This window comes from Sceloporus undulatus, chromosome 6, assembly GCF_019175285.1.
Source record: "Sceloporus undulatus isolate JIND9_A2432 ecotype Alabama chromosome 6, SceUnd_v1.1, whole genome shotgun sequence".
In the NCBI taxonomy this organism is placed as follows: domain Eukaryota; kingdom Metazoa; phylum Chordata; class Lepidosauria; order Squamata; family Phrynosomatidae; genus Sceloporus; species Sceloporus undulatus.
Window position 1 is genome coordinate 105,811,097 of NC_056527.1, and position 21,419 is coordinate 105,832,515.

A 21,419-nucleotide genomic window follows, 5' to 3' on the forward strand; every position below is an offset into this window, starting at 1 on the left:
GTGTTTCCAGAAACTATAACCTACCAATCCATATTTTATTTCTTTCTGTGGACTCGACTCCTGGTTTTGGTTTACACTACATCCAGATGATTTGGTTGATCCTCATTTGTAACATGATTTGGCTCATTGTGAGTTTTCTTATGCCAGAGGAGATATGTTGAAGCATTAGCAGGACTACCCTAATCTGTGCAAGTTAGGCTTGTCAAGGAGAAAAGTGAAGAGGGCACTTGTACCTTTAAGGGATGTGAAGAAGAGGGAATTTCACCCGGAGTTGCTCATCATGCAACCAGTTAGCAAGTAACACTTGCTGAAATTCCCTCTTCTACAAAACCGTTAAACGTTCTGGAGCTCTCTCTGGTTTCCACACAATCCCAGTGCAAATTCAACATTGGATTCAACTGGAACTAGTGGGATGGATGGGGAGAGTATGAAAATGGTTGTGTGAATCTACCTAGAGAAAAGCATCAAATATAGAGGCACATATTTTATATATGTGTGTGCATGCATATTATTTATATAAATACATACATATATATATATAAATAAAGAGCAGAGCAAAACATGCTTCTGTGGTCACATTTCCTACAAAGGCAACAGAAGGAAGCTGCTACTCAAAACTAAGCCTTCAGCTTTTCTAGGCGGCAGATGGGTGCATATTTAGGTTTGTCAAAGGTTGGATATTCCCACTCTTTAAACCACCTTCTCAATGAAGCAGTACAGCCCAATTGCAACCTTATGAAAGACCTATAAACAGACCCACAGTTTCCTGTGGCATAGCCACCTCTACTGGAATATAGTTTTCATTTACTTCAATATGCTAAATTCCAAAATATGATATTGCCATATAACATTTGGAGATATTACTTCTTTTAGAAAACCCTCTATGCCATAAAACTCTTCCATAGAATAGATGCTGTAAATATGTCCTTATTTATTTCCTGCTTTTTTCAAAGCTTTTCTTTTAGGTAAAATGATCAGGCACCCTTGCTACAAATCCAGAGATGCTGGCTCCAAGACCCTAAGACATTCGTATATTAAATTCTCTACAGACTTCTCATTCTCAACCCAGGGGACTGGGGAGAATCCCCACCTCAAATAGAAAGATTCTCCATTTGTTTCCACGCAAGGATTCCAGGAATCTTTCTTCCCCCTCCCACTTTGTAAAAATTGGTACTTTTTTCCCTTCAAGAAATCCTGGGGTCCTTGTTCCCAACCCTAGCCCCTGCCTTTAACTGCTAAATTCCATTGTCCTCCCAGAAAGCCCCCAAGTCTATTTGTTCTTTGTGACCTCTCAGTGGCAGGCATTAAATGGTAGCTTGACCACTCCTCCGTGAAGCTCCATGGAGGCTTCAGCCCAGTTGATGAGGTCGCCACCAGCAAAGCTAGTACAGGTTGCCATCTTGTAAACTTCTCCTGGTGTCAAAATATGGCCCCACATGTTGAAATCTGAGATTTCTCCAATGAAGGCTTGAGTGGCATCAAAGCGGCCACCAAGAGTGTCCTAAGGGAAGAGAAGTTCAGAGAGAGAAAGGAATGAAATCAATCAACCAACCAATCAATCAGTCTAGAACAGACCTGGGCAAAGTGTGGTTTGCAGGCCCCTGAATGACGCAGATACCACTACCCCGTTTTTAAAATGGGGGAGGCATTTTTCACCCCAAACCTTCTCAAAATGTATCAAAAGTAGAGATTTTGCTTCCACAACCCTCAAGGTCCTGCCATATAACCCCAACCCTTTTAAAAATGAGGCAGGGTTCAAAAAAGTGGCTAAAACTCAAGCCAGAAGTGATGCGATGTCATTTCTGGTCATGTTAGGTACACTGATGTGAGCTGGAAGAGTGTTCAGGGATGAAAAATCCATTACCAGTTCTTCTGCAGTTGCCCATGCCTGATCTAGAGGAATATGTTTTACCTGCTCCTGGCCCAGTACAAAAACACCCCCAGGTTTTATGGGATGCCAGGGAGCCAGATTCTCCCCACTCCCTCTTCGGACGCCATCCTGGTAAGATTCCCAAATGCCATCCCGGGTTGACCATGTCACACAGATATGGTGCCACTTGGCATCGTTAATGGTCAGTGGCAATGTGGCAGCCTATGAAACAAAGACAAGAAAAGGATTAAACCAGGAATAAGCAGACATGCAGAGCCTTCAGTATAGTGTTATTGTGTCATGGTTTGGATGGGACCCATTTTGTTGAACACTGCACAGTTTTTGATCTGGGAGAAGGAGATTTAAATCTGGGAGAAGGAGGAGGATCTGGAAGGAGATTCAGTGTGAGAGATTTTATTCAACTTTAACCTGCGTCACAGAGATAGACTCTGTGCAAACTTCCAACTTTTTCTGGAAGGAAATCAATACATATAGAAAGGCATTTTGGAACCTAAGGTCAGGATCCTATGATGATAAATACATAACAGACTATTTAGATGAGTGTTCTGGCAGTTTTAACAGCTACATAGGGAACTATCCAAGATCTCCCTACACAAAAAGAGCAGTCATGGTGACATGGTGGTGAACAACCCTGGCAACCACTGCCCATGCATGCTAACTACCAGAAGATGAGGTAGCCACACCACTGTTTGCCTCCAGCCAGAGGGCGATTCTTTGTAGAGCTGCCTATTTCATCTATGGCAGCACTGGCTTGGAAAAATGCAGTTCACCAAGCCATCCCTCCTATGGCACCTAGGCTCCAAGGATCTCTCAAAGCCATGCATTGAAGAAACTAATGGCTCCAGAAAAATGTGTGCCTCTTACTGGAGGCATCATGTGCTGAGAAATCTGCAGTAGTAATGCTGGGGAGGCATTCTGCTTCGCTCCACTGGAACTGAAAATAATCTTGGCTTGAGTTATTTTGCCTTGCCAACTGGTTTAAACATGAAAGCTGAATGCTCTCCTTTCATATCCCTTTATTAGCCTTCACAGAAGATTTTAAGGACTAATTAGACTTGCACTGCATTTCTAAGTGATTGAATGACATGCAAATTAAACACCTGGATGTTGTTTAACTAGAATAATTTATTCCAACCGCAGAGCTGGATATTAGGGATGGTGTTGGCCAAAGAACATTCTAGCACACAATTACTAGCAATCATGGATACGTATTTCTCAGCAAATTCTTGGTGCAATCTTCTTGACCCTTTATTAGTATCAAGAACAACCTGAGAAGAACCCATTTAGAACTATATTCTAGAACTACAATGTAGAGGGCCTAAAACTGCAGTGAACAAGTCAGGCTTCTGCCTCTTGAATTTATCGTTAGCCTCTCTTTAGATCTGGAGAGGCATCACTGACACACTTTAGACTAAGGGAACTTAAAGGCTCGACTTTGATGTCTAAATTATATCCTACATACATAGCTTCCCACAACCCGTCAACAAGTTACTAGATTAACTCTAAGCCTACAATATCGAACCTGCTCCCGTACCTTGTCATTGATTAGTAGTTCCATAGGGTTATTTCCCCACTCAATGAGCACCACTTCGTTGGCTTGGCCTGGCACTGAGTATGAGAATGGGGTACCCATCCCTGGTGCCGAACTTGATTTGAGCCATAGGCAGATGGAGAAGGCAAAGATCTCATGATGGAGAGTAGGCTTGACTTTGACATACATATAGTTGGTGCGGAGGGGAAATCCCACACGGAAATCCTCAGAATGCTTCTCCACCTTGTACCCTGGAGGACAGAGGGGATCAGAGATGTGGTACTGAGCTGCCAACACAGAGAAATGGAGGGGAAGTGGGTTTGTCCATCCATAGGCTGCCAGCTAACCTGCCTATTTGCCAAGCATCCATCCACAGGCATGCCTCTTACACTCATACATTCCAATACCAATGGTACCTAAGGCTGAGTAAAGGCAACTGAAATAACACATTTTTCTCCTTTTTACCTTGCCTTCTCTTCCTATCAACTTCTTATGTTGAATTTTACAATGTAAGCTCCTCAGAACAGGGACCTGTCATATGATTTTTTTGTAATACTACCATGCATACAGATGGTGCAACAGGCTTGATGATGGTGACAATGGTAGGTGTTCTGTATTGCAGTTACTGATTCATAACCTAGAGTTACAGAGCCATAACTGCTCCATGTTCAGTAGGACTATGTAAATACCTCCACAGCCCACCTGAACAGCAAGCAGATGGATTGGGTGAAGGAGGTCTTTTCAGTTGCCAATTGAGACTGAACCCCCTCTCACTAGTAAGTGAGGTTGCAATCAAAAGCAGTACCCTTGTCACAATTCCTTGTAGCAGCCTCGCTTACTGGCAGGAGGTTGGAAACATCATCCTTCTTGTGTCCCAACTGGCAGAAGACCTCCTTTGTCGGATCCAGCTGCTGACTCTTAAGGTGGGCTTAGAACAGTGCTTCTCAATTATTTTCTGTCATGCCCCCCCCCGGAAGAAGAAAACATTTCGCGCCCCCCGCGCGACTGTAAATAGTATCATTTGTCTATAAAATTGTTATAAGTACACCTCTGCATAACAGAGCCTCGCGCCCCCCCTGGGGGGCCCGCCCCACTATTTGAGAAAGGCTGGCTTAGAGGAAGGGCCAGGACAGAAGGCATTATTTAGTTATGCATACATGACTAAGTAAATGATGTAGAATGTTGGAAGGGGGAATCAATCTGCTAACTGTCTGTTGAACTATCTATCACGATTCTACAATTCATCTGTTCATCCCTATTCATTGAGTTCATCTCTACAGTTATCTCTGTCTCTCATGAATCACACACTGCTGTTATTAGTCCAACATAGAGATTGGAATCACATAGCCAGAGGCTCACATGCCTTACCATGGCCTTTTTTGCATCCCTGCTTTAAGAAACGTCTGCCAAAAATGGACAATTGGATACAAGAGTCAGCCCTCTTCCAAAGCAGAGATTTGCTTTAAAGATGAACGAGGTGGAGTTTTTTCTCCTTCCCACCCTGAAACCAGAAATTACTCTTTGGTCACTTCCAGGTGTTTTTTTTCTGGTGGGGGGGGGGGTTTGTAAGGGGAAATCATTTTTAGAGGAGGTAGTGGAGTCTTGAAGGGTTAAAATAGATGCTCAGAGTTGCCCTTCCCTGGTTTAATAAGCCAAGATGCCATTAGCCCTCAGCATTGCGAAAGTTGGGCAAGGCTGAATGATGTTGCAATTCATCAGCCTGTGGGGGTCCACACTTCTCCAGCTCTGCAATAACCTATCTGTCCACTGAGCTGTCCACTTCATTCTTTCCTGTCTTTCCATGGCCTCTCTACCGATCTGTTGACTGTAAACTCTCCCATCTATTCTTTAGCTCCACTTTTAAAAAAAATTATTTATGATTCACCCACAACACAATTACAGCCACTTATTCATCAACTAAAAGGCTTATTGTTGTAATCACCAATTGGGCTTTAGCATCAGGAGACGGTAGCTAAAGAGACTTAACTACATAATACACATACGTCTTCAGATACAGGGTCTCAGTCAGCAATAACCAACTGAATGAATTCATTTTGAAAAGTAACTTGCCTAGCTCTACCTTGGGTCAGCCATTATCTCTCAGCCTAACATATTTCACAGGGTTGTTTGGGAAGATGAGGTTACCATGCACCCTGCCTTGAGCTTCTTGGTAAAAGGTGAAATATAAATGGAGTATATAAATATTAAATACTGTACTTCTGTTTATCCATTTTCTCCTCACATCTACATTATCCTCTCTCCAGGTGCCTGTGTAACTACTTACTGTACAAGCCCTTGCCCATTCACATTCTTATCCATTCATCTACCACTTGTTAAATCCACCTTCCTTTCATTAAATCTTTCTATATGCGTCCAACTAGCAACTGATCCATCTGTACATCCTTCCTTCCTTCCTTCCTTCCATCCATCCATCCATCCATCCATCCATCTCAGGGCTTGGGAAATTTTCCATTTGGCTTACAACTCTGAAAAACTCCAGCAAGCATAACCATTTGCAATGCTGGCTGTGGAATTCTGGGAGCTCTTGTTCAAAAAGGGAACTTTTCCAAGCTGCCTGTCTTCCATCCATTCATCTCCACCCCACTAGATCAAGAACAGACATCCCTGCTTCATTCTGGAGAACTCACCTTTCTCAACACTGTGTCCATGAGAAATGTGTTTGTGCCTCAGCCCTGCTGCTATTGGCACACCATTTGTGTGGTGGTCCGATGTGTTTAACTTCTCATGGATTTGATGCTCCAAGATGCTAATTTTCTTCTGAAGTGCATCGCGCAGGGATGTGGAGAAGAGAGAGCTGTTCCGGTTGTGCTGGGGAAATAGAGGGCAGATATATGCATTAATAATTGGAAGACTCTACCCTCCCTCTCTTAGAGCCTCAGTAGGCCTAGTTCTGTCTTTTTCCTTCCTTCCAATCCCTTCTGAAAGCCACCTTTTTCATGAAGCATTTGGCACAGTCCCTTAGTTTAACAGTCATGCTTCAGTTAACAAAGCCTTTGACAAAAAAGCTTCTTTTAACAAAGCCCTTTTATGCCCCCTTTCCTTCTTCTTCTCTATCTAGCTGGAGGTTTTTTTAGCAGCATCAGCATTAACAGGATAATGAAAGAGGGTTGGAAAAACATAGACTTCCATGAATCTGAGTAAGTAGACCAAGTTTATGAAAACTCATGCTACAACCTCTTTCTCACAGTCTCAGAAGTGCTGCAAGCTCCTTTTGCATAGTGATATTCCAGATTAGCATAGCTATGTCTTTTAATTCAATAGACTCTCACTGTTGGGTTACAACAGCACACCTACAGTAAACAATGCAATAAAGTTTGAGTTGGGAAAAAGCAAGATTTTACTCTGTTTTACTCTACTGTAGCTGTTTGAGCCTGCCTACAAGAGGCAAGGTAAACAGAAGTTGCCCCCAGGACTCCTTACCAAGTTTGTGTGAGCAACAAAACAGAGAGAAAGAGGGAGAGCTGGATATAAGCCTTCCTCACAAGCAACCCCTGCATGATTAAGAAGCACAGACGTATACATTTGGCCACCAAACTGGAAATCATAAGAAAAGAGGAGGCTTGAGAAAGTAATCAGTCGCTGTACTTTGGACAACACGCTTTCAAGTAATCTCCAGGCGATTCAAGATGTTGATGTTTACTTGTTCAAGGTTTATCTGACCTGGTTGTTTCATTTCACAAGTGCATATTGTTAGCTTTGGATATAAATGCCTGCTGAAATATATTGAACTGATCCTCTGTTTTTGGGTGCAGAAACCTTTCCCTATTCTTTCCAAAGTTTCTGTTAAAAAGTAATGCCTGGGAACATACCTACTTTGCTGTCAGAGATATAGCTGTACAGAAGATACAGGAGGTGTAGCTACATAGGGGCAAAACAATGGCATTGTCCTTTCAAATACAAATTCTGTTTTCTCCCTCCATCAGATTTTCCTTCAGTTCCCCAGCTTCGGCCATGAAACCCACTGGGTGACTTTGGGCAAGTCACATGCTCTCAGCCTCAGGGGAAGGCAATGGCAAACCTCCTCTGAACAAATCTTGCCAAGAAAACCCTATGATAGAACGACCATAGGGTTGCCAGAAGTCGGAAGCGACTTGAAGGCACACAACATATGCAGAGAATAATAACAATGAAGCATTCTGAAAGAAAATCATATAGAGTGGTTTACAGTTAAAAAGAACAATCAATACAATTATAACAGAAGAATCATCCTAAAAAACAGAACATTAAAAAATCCCATCATGTGGTGACCATAAGGCTGCCATAACTTGGAAATGATTTGAAGGCACACAACAGCAACAACAGACGACTTTTGGACTTTGAACTCAGTTTGCAGCAATTGAACTAAGCTTGAACACCAAAGAAGAAAACTGGGTGGAAGATAGAGAAACTGGGACAACACTGGATATACTGGGAATGTCCTCGCTAAATCAGGACAGTGGGAAAGTATGAGCCTTTCCTACATTTAGGGGCAGTAGGCTGGCTTGGGGGTTAGGATAAGCATCTTACCACTGTGAGCCACTTCTGTGAAGCTGCTAGTGGTCTCAGCTCAGTCCAGCTAATAGCAGGGCCGAAGGCTGCAGCTATAGAGAGGAGTGAATGAGGACATGGCCCATCCATAAAAATGCTGTCCCCTTCCCATGAAATTTTCCTTCAGTCCCCACATTACTAGCACTGCAGTAACTTAAAACTACAGTTGAGCATTTGGAACTACAATTTAGGCTGCATCTGCACTGGATCAATAATCCAGTTTGACACCCTTTTAACTTCCATGGTTCAGTGCTATGGAATTCTGAGAATTGTAGTTTTGTGAGACATTTATTTAACCTTCTCTGTCAGAAAGCTCTGGTGCTGCAACAAGCAATAGTTCCCAGAATTCCATAGATTTAAGCCATGGTTGGTAAAGTGGTGCCAGAGCGCATTATTTCTGCAGTGCGGATGCAGCCTTATAGGGATCCAAAGAAAACAGGTGGACAAAGTGACCCAGGAAAGGTAAACAGGTATGATTTTCAGTGTCTGTCTCTCTGCAATGCTATAAATTTGAGGACTGAAAGGAAATTTCATTTGCAGAGGTAGATTTCTTATTTGGGGATGCATGGTCCTCATTGTGCCAGCCCCCCTCCATAGCTACACCCCTGGTTGAGATACATAATTCTTGCTTTCGTGTTAAGATGGGGGAAATCAAGGGGAAAGGACAGCAGGTGTATTTTTAGTCCCTACACCTAGGTTTACACCTCAGATGCTCTTGTAATCTCTACTGCCGCCCACAGTGATGGCAAAAGCACAGTCCTGTCCCTTCTCCTATTGCTAGTTTTACCAAATCCCTCACGCACAGAGAGAAATCACTGGGGAAATTCTGCTCTTTTTCATTCTCAACCGGGGGGGGGTTACATCTACACTGTAGAAATAATGTGGTTTGACACCACTTTAAGTACGGTAGCTACATCCTATGGGCTCTTAGGATTTGTAGTGTTACAAGGTCTTTAGCTTTCTCTGCCAACGAGGGCTGGAGCCTCACAAAACTACAAATCACAGGATTATGTAGGATGGAGACACGGCAGTTGAAGTGGTGCCAAACTGTTTTTTTTTCCTACAGTGTGGATGCACCCTGAATCAAAACTGGATGATCTACTTCACAGGTGTTCCAGCACTACTCTATTAACATTTCACAATTTCCACATTAAAAAGGAAGGTCCTATTTCATTTTCCTCCCTTCATTCGGTTGAAACCCAGCTGGTGCTGATATTTGGAGAATGGCTTTCTCATTTTCTCTAACGTGGCCAAGCAATATCACACACGACAAGTTATTAATAATGGGGAAGGACTGCAGAAGTTTGCTTTTGCCTGAGCCTACTGAGAAAGACAGAATCTTGCTTCTCCACCCTTTTGAGTTAATTGAGTACAAACTACTTTTCTACAAACTCAGTGCAGAAATTGAAGTAAGCTGAAGACAAAGGAGGAACATGGGAGGAGGAGGAAGAAACTGGGACATTTTAAAAGCAGTTGAAAAAGTGGGACCATAGAGGATTAATCAGGACTGTCCCTGCCAAATCAAGACAGCTGAAGGGTATATTTTCTTAGTGGTGGTGCCTAAGCTGGCAGTTTTCTAATTTTGTTTCCAAAGATGATTTGAAAACTGCTGAGGGCTTTGGAGGGCCACTTAAGGAACTTCTGTTTCTTCTTCAAATCAAAGCAACATAGCTTTAGTTTAAATAACTTGTCTTCACTGACATTGGCAGTATCATCAAAATCAACATGGATGGGTGGATAGATGTTGTTGCTGTTGTGTGCCTTCAAGTTGTTTCTGACTTATGGAAAAAAAAACACATAAAATGCAGTAAAAGCTTATGGTTGTTCTTGTTTTTTAAAACATTTCTGAAGTTTTCCTCAAATTTTCTAACTGGAGCTTATAAACCACACAAGGTTGGCAGGTGCGAATCTCTGGCCTAGGCTATAAATTCGCTCAGAAGATCTCAGGGGGCCTCCCTGTACCTTAGGTATCAAACAGCAATATTATTCCAATATGCTTTTCAATCGAAAATCCTATTTTTAAAAAAATTGTTATCAAGCATTTTACTGCATTTTATTGCTTTTGCTTTTGCATGGATTATGATTTTGCAATGGTTGTTGTCCATCTCCTGGCTCCAGCTTTGGGTACAAAAAAATGGGCTGTAATATCAGGCCAGCGTGGTGTAATGGTTTGAGCATTGGACTAGGACTCTGAGAGACTAGGGTTCGAAACCTGGCTCAGCCCTGGAAACCCACTGGGTGACTTTGGGCAAGTCACACTCTCTCAGACTCAGAGGATGGCAATGGCAAAACCCCACTGAAGAAACGTGACAAGAAAACCCCATGATAGGGTTGCCTTAAATTCCTAATAAGCTGGAAACAACTTGCAGGCACACAACAACAACATACTTTCATGACTAAAGTAACAAACACAAAAGATGCTGTCCCATATCTGAAGTACTTAGGATGCTATCTTTTTCCTATTTTCTAACAGTGCCTCAGCAAACCGGTGCAGTGGTTTGGCTCTTGGGCATCCAAATGATGGCTTTTTACTGTCGGAATCTGCGCCCATCAGCTGAAATATCCATATGAGATGCCTTGCCTTTGGAGGTTATGGTCTTCTCGGTAGTGGTACCCTTCCTCTTGAATTTTGTAGTGATTGTTGCCAACTATTAGATGGCAGGAATTAATTTCTATTGGTATCCTTTTTGTTGTTTGGAAATTATATCTGTATTGTCCTGTTTGGTTTGTTTACTTATTATTAAATATGTTTTGTAACTAGAGTTGCAATTGACTTTGAGGACTATAACATCCAAAATCCACAAAACTGTTTTACCGTTATTGGACAAACAAAATGCACAAAATACACAGTGTAAACCTTCAAAGCTCCACTTTGAAATCTTGTAAAATGTATTTTGTGCATTTTGGTTGGCCAATGAAGTTACCACAATTTAGTAGATTTCGGATGGCTACCTCTGGATATATTTTGATGACTATAGAAATACAAAGGTAATATGTGGAGTCGAAGGCTTTCATGGCCTGCATCCATAGTTTTTTGTGGGTTTTTCGGGCTATGTGGCTGTGTTCTAAAAGAGTTTATTCCTGACATTTCGCCAGCATCTGTGGCTGGCATCTTCAAGATGATTTGAAATAAATAAATATTATTGAAATAAATACAACACCTGTATTTTAGGATGATATCCAGTGAAAGAGGTCTTATTTAATAACTCAGCTGAACTTTAATGGAGGAGTGAATGAACTACTTACATCTCCATACATTTGTAGACAATGAACAAATAAAAATTCAGTTTTTGTAGGAAAATGCCATACTCCCCTAGCTTTCTAGTGATTGTGTTTATTGCATGTGATGCCATTTTAGAAGAGGCACCTCATGCAACACACAATCACTACAATGGCCATTTTAAAAGAGGCATCCCCTCTGGTGTAAGCGCATGGGTAATGTCTTTCCTAAAATAGTAGCTCTTGTCTGTTGTTTTATTAGGTACAGTATTTAAAAAATAAATGCTTAGGCTTAAATCTAATTCACAGGCCTGCAATGAAAAAAACTTTTTTTCGGTATTGTAGCTAAGTGTATTTTTGGATTGCTGAATTTGAAAAAAAAACACAATAAAAATGTTATGCCACACACACAGCTCTTTCACAAATTTGATCTTTTTATCAGTTCAGGTTTTCAGTTGGATGCACATGTCCCAATGCAATTTCTTTTAGTGCTTTTGAATAGATGTTTGTGTTTGATATCAATGAATTAAAGTGTTTTGAAAGTCTATTAGAAAACTTTAACCCCTTTCTCATTCTTTGTGTGATCATTTATTTCAGGCTGCTGGTACACTGCAGAATTCATGTAGACCAGTGGTTCCCAACTTTCCTAATGCCACGACCCTTTAATACAGTTCCTCATGTTGTGGTGACCCAAACTCATTAAATTATTTTTGTTGCTACTTCATAACTGTAATTAAATAGGTATTTTCGAATGGTCTTAGGCGACCCCCATGAAAGGGTCATTTGGCCCCCAAAGGGGTCCCGACCCTTAGGTTGTGAACCACTGATGTAGACTGACACCGGTTTATCTGTCGTGGCTCCATTCTACAGAAATGGGTGTTCTAGTTTGTTGTAGCGCCAGAGAAGGCTAAATAGCAATAGCACTTTAGAAATAGCACTTTACATTTCTATACCACTTCATAGTGAATTAAGCACTCTCTAAGCAGTTTACAGTGTATTACCGATTGCCCCCAACAAGGTGGGTACTCATTTTACCAACCTACAAAAGGATGGAAGGCTGAGTCAACCTTGAAGCCCTGTTCAAACTCACAATGTTGTGGCTGCAGTACCGGCATTTCACCACTGCACCACCAGGGCTACAAATCCCAGAATTCCATAGCATTAAGACATCGCAGTTAAAGCGGTGGTTAAACTGCATTGATTCTGCAGCATCAATGCAGCATCAATCCCGTAATTATAACACAGAAATGTCAAAGCCAGTTATGTAAAAAAAAACCTGTATGTGATGGAGCAAATCTGAGATTATTTTTTGGATTTAGAATCCCAAATTCCTATAAAACCGACATACATTTTTAAAAGGTTTTTATGATCTTCAGTTTTGTAGGTCTCTGTTATTAATCCCTACTATGGTTTATCTATTGTATAAACCAGTCAGAACTGAATAACATTATGCAAGTTCCAAGAGTGGGTTTACTCTAGCTGGGACAAAACAATGGATGTAGGACATGATACATATTTCTAATTCTCTATAATCTGCAGGTAAGACGTTTTCATCACATTTTGTTATGTGATTCACACAAAACTAGGCATTTCACAGCATTGTTACTTGCCATATAAAACTGTTTTCCTACTGACAAAAACATCCTTCAACTGTCCCGACCAGGCAGGGACTGTCACACTTGATCCTCTATCATCCCACTTTTTCTGATACTTTTAAAATGTCCCAGTTTCTCTCTGCTGTTCCCACTTTCCCCCTTCATGCTTGGCTTACTCCAGTTGGTGCAAACTTAGTTGATAGTGCAAATGTAGTTTCATACCCTCCACCTCTCTTGATCACTCAGTGACGGCCTCTTTTAGCTTTATTATTATTATTATTATTATTATTATTATTATTATTATTATTTTCTTATATCCCACCTTTCTCCCAGTACAGTATAGGGACTCATAAAAGTTCTACCTCATTGATAACTTTAGCCATTTGGAGCACCATAGGATGTTACTTGGCCAGATGTGTGATGAATGTATAATAAAAAGCATACTATTTATGGGGGCTTTTCTGTTCTATCTTTTAGGGTGATTATTCTATTTTAATTTTATTGATTCGTCTTTTTAATTGTACACCACCCTATATGATTTTATTTCTGGATGCTTTATTGTTATTATTCTATGTGTGTGTTGTGTGCCTTCAAGTCGTGTCTGACTTATGGCAACCCTACGGCAAAGTGATCATGAGGTTTTCTTGGCAAGATTTGTTCTGGTAAGGTTTGCCATTGCCTTCCCTTGAGGCTGAAAGCACGTGACTTGACCAAGATCAACCAGCAGATTTCATGGTTGAGTGGGAGTCAAACCCTGGTCTCCAGAGTCATGGTCCAATAAACCACTATGCCACACTGGCTCCCTGTTATTATTCTGTTGTTGTTGTGTGTCTTCAAATAGTTGCCAACTTATGGAGACCCTAAGGCAAATCTATCATGGGGTTTTCTTGACCAGATTTGTTCAGAGAAGGTTTGCCATTGCCATCCTCTTGGGCTGAGAAAGTGTGACTTGCCCAAGGTCACCCAGTGGGTAATTATTCTATTACGGTCTAATCTTCCTCTCCTGGGAATTTAGGACTCCCACTTTTTGGACTAGGTGGTGTGAGTTTCTGCTTCAGAGATACCTAGTTAGTTACTACCACCTAACTTTCTTTTCTCTGTTCATTTCTGGAGGTTTAATTCTTCTTGCTGGAGACCGGGAGCTTCCCGGTAACTTAGAATTTAGTTCCTAGATGGCACCAGACAGAATGGGAGCAAGAATATAGGGCACGGGGCACGCAGAGGACAAAGGAGGTGGAGCTGTGCAGGAATGACTTTCCATAAGCAATTAACCAAAGATGGATGAGGGAAAAGCCGAGAAGGTGAACAGAGGGAAAGCATCAAAAGGGACAGAGCAAGGCACCATGGCATGGTGGTTTGTGTGTTGGACTAAGACTCTGGAGGCCAGGGTTCGAATCCTCACTCAGTCATGTAAACATATTGGGAGACATTGAGCAAGTCACATTCTCTCAGCCTCAGAGAATGGCAATGACAATTCCCCCCCCCCCTCTGAAAAAACTTGCTAAGAAAACCCCATGATAGGTTTGCCTTATGGTTGCCGTAAGTCAACTTGAAGGTACACAACAATAACAACAACAAAGGCAGAAAAGCAGACCAGACAGTCACAGAGCTAGGACTGGAGAGGATAGGGAGGTATCACAAGTGTATTTATGTAGTGGTGGTGGTAGTGGTGTGTGCCTTCATTTCTGACTTATGGTGACCCTAAGTTTTCTTGGCACGTTTCTTCAGAGAGTTTGCCATCGCCATCCTCTGAGGCTGAGGTTGAGAGTGTATGACTTGCCCAAGGTTAACCAAGTGGAGTTTCCATGGCCAACTGGGGATTCAAACCCTGGTCTCCAGAGTCGTAGTCCAATGTTCAAGCCACTACACTATGCTGGCTCTTTATGTGGTGTATCAGGGCCTATTTTTCCACCTGAAGTGAACCCTACGATGTTAGAGGGGATGCATTATTTTATTCTTATTCCTAAGAAATATTTTAGCACTAAATGATACTTTGGCTGCTTGCGCAGTGGAGAAGGATCTGTGTTGTATATCTATATCTCCTTCAGTCCATCCAATTCTTGCTTTCATCCATTCAATTCTTCCTTCCATCCATCCATCCGTCCTTCCTGACTGACTATCCATTTCCCTTTTATCCTAGGAATCTAATCCATCAATCCATCTCTGTCTCACAAATCCATCTACATGCTTTCACCCTCCTTCCTGGGTTTATTATCTCTCCTCAGATAGCCACTTGGCGTAGTAAGATCACATTTTCTCGCAAAAGAGTGATATAATTGTATTTTTTTTAAAAAAAATAACCATTTATTTATTTAAAGTACTTCTTTAAAGTAATCCCAGCCCACAAGAAAGTACTGTATTAAACTTTGTTTAAAAAATGAGGGGAGGGGTTCATTACTCCTTGGTTAGTACAGTCCAGCTTTGGCTGCATCTGCATCTGCACTGCAGAAATAATCCAGTTTAACACCACTTCAACTTCCATGGCTCAATGCTATGGAATTCTTGGAACTGTAGTTAGTAGTTTTCGAATTTTGTGGAATTCTGTAGTTCCCAGAATTCCATAGCACTGAGCCATGGCAGTTAAAGTGGTGTCAAACTGGATTATTTTTGCAGTGAGGATGCAACATTTATCACATTTTAAGCTCATAAATGAGACTCACACGATCTGTGAGACAAAAGTACAGGCTAGTTCCAACTTCTCTCAAAATAGTATTCAGCTGTCTTACTTTTCCTTTCTTGGAAGACAGAAAAGTGAATGCTGTCCTGTTTTGTGGGGCCACATATTTTTTTAAAAAATTACAATTGTGTGTCCAAATGGACACCTGTCTTTTGGATTCCCAGTGGAGACAAATGGACACATACCATTTAATCTATAAATCACATGATTTCCACCGGTTTTAATGCCTTCTTCATGTTGTTGCAAACAAGCATACATACATCTATATATAGATATAGATATATATCTTTTTGCTATTTCAGATCAATTGTGTGTTTTTAATCAATTTATGTGAGCTTTGAGTTTTAGGGATTTTCTGGTGGTGAACAGGATAATAAAAATTTATAGGAGATTGAATGTGCAAACTCTCCCTAGAATTCAAGAGGCTTAAACTGAGGCCATCGTACTTTGTACGTGCCATCAATCCATTATGGAGTCCTGGAAAAACATTTCATCTATTTTTGGCCCTGTATGTAGGAGGGGAAAACATTCTGGAAGGGCCAAGAAACCATGTAATCTACCTTCTTTGCTGAACTCAATGGATCCACAATTCAGATAGGTAATTTGACAGATAGGAGAAGAAAGGCAGAAATGTTGGTGGAGGAGAGAATGGATAGGTGCAGGCAACATGACAAAAAAGATTTAGAAAGTGTGTCACATGAGGAAAGGTTAAGGAAGCTGTGTATGTTTAGACTGAAGGAAAGAAGATTAAAAGGAGACTCAGCTGGAATCTTTGTCTATTTTAAAAACTGCCAGAAAGAAGGGAGCAGGCAAATTAGTCTCTGTTAACCAGAGGCTGAGCCATGGGTTTTACATTGCAGGAATATAGGTTTTGGGGATAGAAATCTGGGGTTGTGTGAATGACTTTTTAACTTATAGAACTATACCTTGCATGGAATTAGTCTACAGCTTGTTCATGCATACATGTTCATGACTTGCTAAAGATGGGCACTAAACAATTATAGCATTCTCTCCAACATTTCACAAATGTAAACTGGGACACATATAGTCAAGCGATATCAAAGTGTAGTCAAAATGCCAAAAGTTATTGAGGAAGAACACACAATGTAAGAGATGCTGCAGCTGTTTGCTTTTGCCTGAGCCTACTGGGAAGGTCAAAGCTCCACTCCCTTCTCTCCTCTCCTCCCAGTTTAATTAACTGAGTGCAGACTACTGTTGCACTTTGAACTCAGGCTTCAGAAATTGGTGTAAGCTGAGGGACAAAGTGGGAAAGTGAGAGAAGGGGAGAGAAACTGGGGCATTTTTAAAGCAGCTGAAAAAGTGGGACAAAGGAGGATTAATTAGGATTGTCCCTGCTAATAGGGACATATGAAGGGTATATTATAGTGCTATATTCCTGTTTAACTGCCATGTCAGCATCCTATGGAATCCTAGGGTTTGTAGTTTGGTGAAGCACTAGAGCTCTCTGGAAGAACATTCTAAATACCTCTCCCAAAACTGCAGATCCCAGAGCTCCATAGGACAGAACCATGGCAGTTGAAGTGAAATCATAGCACTACATAATAATGTGAAAGGGCCCTATGACGTGCAATAATGGTTAACATGTGCACATGAAATATAATGCCAAAGATAAAATGTTAATATCTACAGACATGAATAAAAGAGTGGAGTGGAGATGGCAGATTTGGGAAAGAGTGCAAGAACTGATGGTTGATGAGAAGTTGCATGGCTAAGGAGTAGATGGACAAATCTGAGGAGAATTAATAAGTGCATTGTGGGTGGGGGGGGGAATATTTTTCTCAAAAAGAAGTATCTGATGTACAAGTGTGGTACCTGTAGATGCTCCAGTCTCTCCTTGAGTGATTCCAGCATCCGCTCCATCTGGTTCACTCCTGCAGATGTCTCCTTAGGTGGATCCTCCATGGTGTTGGCAGCTGCAGCTCCCTTACGAAAGGCATCGTGGGTGTTGTGTCCCACTTGTAGTTCATGGTGCTCATGTTGTCCAAAATGATGGTATTCATTTTCCCTAGCATGGATGCTTTCATGGGGTTCTTGGTGGCCTGCTTCATGGTGTCCCCTATGACCATCTTCATGGTGGCCTGGAAGTTCAACCTCATGAAGTGCCCGGTGACCATCTCCATGGTGGACCCGATGCCCACTCTCATGATGGCTTCGATGGCCTCCTTCAGGATGCCCATGCCCATGCCCATGTCCATGACTGTGATTCTCTTCATGATGACCACTATGGTGCTCCACACCATGTCTTCGAGAATGGGCTTCGCAGCGGGTCAGCTTGGCTGTCAGTTCCCGCACTGTTTCTCTTTGGTCGAGGATCATCTCCTTCTGGTGCACCACTGTCTCCCGCAGGTGCAGGATTGTTTCCTTGGCTTCTTCAAGAGTTCCTACCCAATGCCCTGTGCCCCCACTGTTGGCTCCTGCCCCATGGCGCTGCTGCTGGCTTGCTGACTGGCAGCCATTATCCATGTCCAGTGGCATAGGACTGCAGATAAACTTTGGCAAGGCATAGTCAGAGGCTGATACCAGAGGGGGGAAAACGAGGCAGAGCAATGCCCAGTGCAAGCCCATTTCCATAATAATATGGAAGATGGGAAAGGGATAGGGATGGAGATTACAGTTCAGGATGGGTTTGATAGCCAAGGAAGGAGAATAGAGACAAGTCCAGCTAGAGGCTACTACTCTACAGTCTAAGGACCATGTCACACAACAGATTTAAATGTAACATCCATCATCCAGGTCCTGTCGTAGAAGACTAACCCACAAATTCAAAAAAGAAATCCCAGATGCCTGTTCAGTGCCACAAAAAGACAGTTTGAAGGCCTCTTTTAGGAAGTAGATCCAAATGTCTTTGGTAGATAAGGGGAAGATGATCCAGTCGAATTAGAAAGTATAACACTGCTACTGAAGTTGGGTCCAGCAAGCCAGCAATCATGAATGAGAAGTTGCCCTTAGATGCCTCCAAAGTCAGAGTTCCCTCAGCAAGTTGAGCAATTTTCTCCTTTCTCCTGGTTTCTGTGCCTTGTTACCCAGTAGAACCAAGCCGCCAGCAAGTGTCCTGGTACTGTGGGTAGGTGGGATTTGTGCTTTTCCTGCCTCTCCTTCCTGTCCAATTTGCCAAATCCTCTCCTGATGTGGAGAGAAGCATCGTCTCCCCTGGCGACTGAGAAATTAATGGGCTTAAGGTGTCACGGCAAAGCTCTTTCGTTCACCCGGCCCATCCTCCCCAACCCTGTTGCTAGGGCCCTTGCCCTGGAGCCTATATACAAACCTTGCTCATGCCACTGCCCCCAGCAGATGAGAGATTTGAACAGATAAAAGGCCACTCAGAGGAATTAAGGGACCAGCCAGAAACAGAGAAGCTAAGTCAGAGCTTTGAACTAATTTATATGTTTCTCTTCTAACAAAAATGACTTCTATGGAATCCATTATTCACAGCTGGGTTTAGATCGCATGGCGTTTGCAGAAGTCCAAGGAAGAAATCGTGCTGAATCAGCAATATGCTGGGATAGACAAGTAATATGTATCCCAAGATAATAAATCCTGTATCTGTGACAGATAAGTAGGTATATCCCAGCTATCCACAGAAGTGGCTCAGAAACAGTAAGTCATTTCAAAAGGGCCCAAACTGGTACATATATATTAATAAAGGGCCCCCATTACATACATCAGTGTCAGACATAATTTCATTGGCTGAATCTACACTGCAGAATTAATGCAGTTTGACATTGCTTTAACTACCATAGCTAAGTGCTGTGGGATTCTTGGACTTGTACTTTTGTGAGATATTATCCTTCTCAATCAGAGAGCTCTCTTGCCACAACAAACCACAAATTCCAGGATTCTAGAGGATGGAGCCATGACAGTAAAAGTGGTGTCAAACTGCATTAATTCTGTACTGTGGCGGCGCCAGCACTGATGTTTTCCCCTCTCCTTACATGGGAAAGGGACTCAGGTTGTTTATCTGGGGGTGGGGCGAGAGTATTTCATTGCTATTCATCGTATTAACTCAATCAGACTGAGAGTAGTCGGTAGCCATTCAGCAGCAGGACACGATTCATGCTATTCCCATGTAATACAGGCTCCAGACCATAACTACAGTAGGCGGCAGCTTTCATGATTGCCCTTAGGGTTGCCATATCCCACTTTTAACCAGGCGGCGGCGCCCATCCTGGGGGTTTATATCCTGGACCCGGGATTGCCCTGGGTCTGTGCCAAGAGCGGCGTGCAAGGGCGCTGCACAGCAGCCCCTTCTGTGGTTGCTCCTGCGGCCTTGCGCGCTTCATGCCAGTGTTGCACAGTTGTCACTGCTGCCACCCAAGGCCGCCTCTGCCCACCCTAGCTCTGCCCGAAGCATTTACCAATTCACGAGAGGCTTATGCTATGAGGTCTGTCAGACAAGCGTAAACATCTCGAATGGGCCGGCGGAGCCGTGCAGGAACGCCCAGCGGAAGGGCAGACGTGGACTCACTGAGGCTGGTTGGTAGTGGAGGAGCTGCTGAACCACGAGGCGAGGGACGACTAGGACCCAGCGAAAACGATGTCCTGAGTTACTGTACACCTTCGAAACGGGCATCTCCTCAGCTGACTGAGCAGATGCACAAGAAGGGAGCAAGAGACGACCCCCCTTTGCTCTCTGTATCTATGACAGGAAAAATCCACTTGTGAATGGCCGACTAAGAGGCTTTTAATGGGAGCTGCTGACGAGCACTGTACTTTTTGTCAGGTGTTGGCACTAATGCACCACATATCACCGGGGGGGGGCTTTCCCACTTTTTGCCCATTCGCCACAGTCCCGCCACTGCACCTGCAGTCCTCCCCCCTCGACGTGGTACCAGGGCGCCGCCGCCCCGGGTCTTTTGGTAGGCCGTGGCGGAGCCTTTGGCTGCTCTTCCCTTACAGCCACCGCGGGACGCCGCCCGCGCTTTCCTATAGCCCTCGCCGCGCGCTTGCGGCAGCCCATTCTCCAAAAGGGCTCATAACAGGGGAGTTTTCTCATCTGGGGATGGCTTGACCAATGGCTCTGCAGGGGGGGGGTGCTCGGAAGCTCCACTTCCCCATGCGCCAGTCAGCCTCAAGAGGAGGAGCTCTCCTCTGCGTCCCACGTGGGCCGGCCCCCAGACCCTTAGCGAGGAAGAGAGGAGGAAGGAGGAGGGAGGACACAAGAAGAAGAACAAGAAGAGAAGAGTCTAGCAGGAGGAGGAGCGAGGAAGAAGAACTGTAGGAAGTAGGAAATGCGGGCAAGTAGCCGGAGCGAGGCAGGAGGAAGAGGATCGCTAGCAGGTAGTCAGGAAGAGCGAAGAGGAACTAGTGTAGCAGGAAAGGGGACAGAGGCGAAGAAGAGGGAGAGAGGAGGAGGAATTACGGGACAGCTCGCAGCGGGAGGAGAGAGAGGGAATCTCCCCATTAGCAGGAGAGGAAGAGAAAGAGGAAGACTCAGTAAGCTGCAGACCGAAGAGGGAAGAAGAGGAGGAGGAAGAGGGCCAACGGCCAGTAGTAGCAGGAGGGAAGGAGAGGAAGGAGCATGCAGGAGTAAGAGGTTTTTTGAGGCCTGCACTCACTTCTGCCGGGAGACAGTTGTGACTTTACAAAGTTGCATTTCTGTATTTTTGTTTGCTTTTAATGCCTAAAAGGTCTGACTTTCACAATGAAGTGATGATGAGATGGATGGTAGGGTTAGCCATCCATCCGGACCTCCCAACCGGGAAAATGTAGGACAAAAATTTTCAAATGTATGACACATTTTTTTGTGTGTCTTACATTTGAATAGGGAGGCTTTCCTCACCGCCTGGCCCCGGACCTCGCCACGATAACGGGGGGAGCGGAGCACCAAGCCGGGCAAGGGAATTACTCCTTGAGGATAGGCTGGGATACGACGGGCGCGGGGCGCCTGGCGATCGCCCGGGCCTGCCCTCCTCTCTCGGCATCCGAGTAGGCGCGGAA

At 43.3% G+C, this 21,419-nt stretch overlaps 1 protein-coding gene across 1 annotated transcript; it reads right to left on the minus strand.

Annotated features, from left to right (window-relative positions):
* Positions 1-338: 338 nt before the first annotated feature.
* On the minus strand, positions 339-18,561 carry LOC121934887 (neuronal pentraxin-1-like). Its single transcript, XM_042475800.1, has 5 exons — positions 17,295-18,561; positions 6,071-6,251; positions 3,426-3,673; positions 1,913-2,092; positions 339-1,501 (listed from the first exon to the last, which is right to left on the minus strand). Exons 1-5 carry the CDS (start codon positions 18,051-18,053, stop codon positions 1,292-1,294), a joined length of 1,578 nt encoding a protein of 525 aa, XP_042331734.1. The 5' UTR covers positions 18,054-18,561; the 3' UTR covers positions 339-1,291.
* Between the last annotated feature and the right edge of the window lie 2,858 nt (positions 18,562-21,419).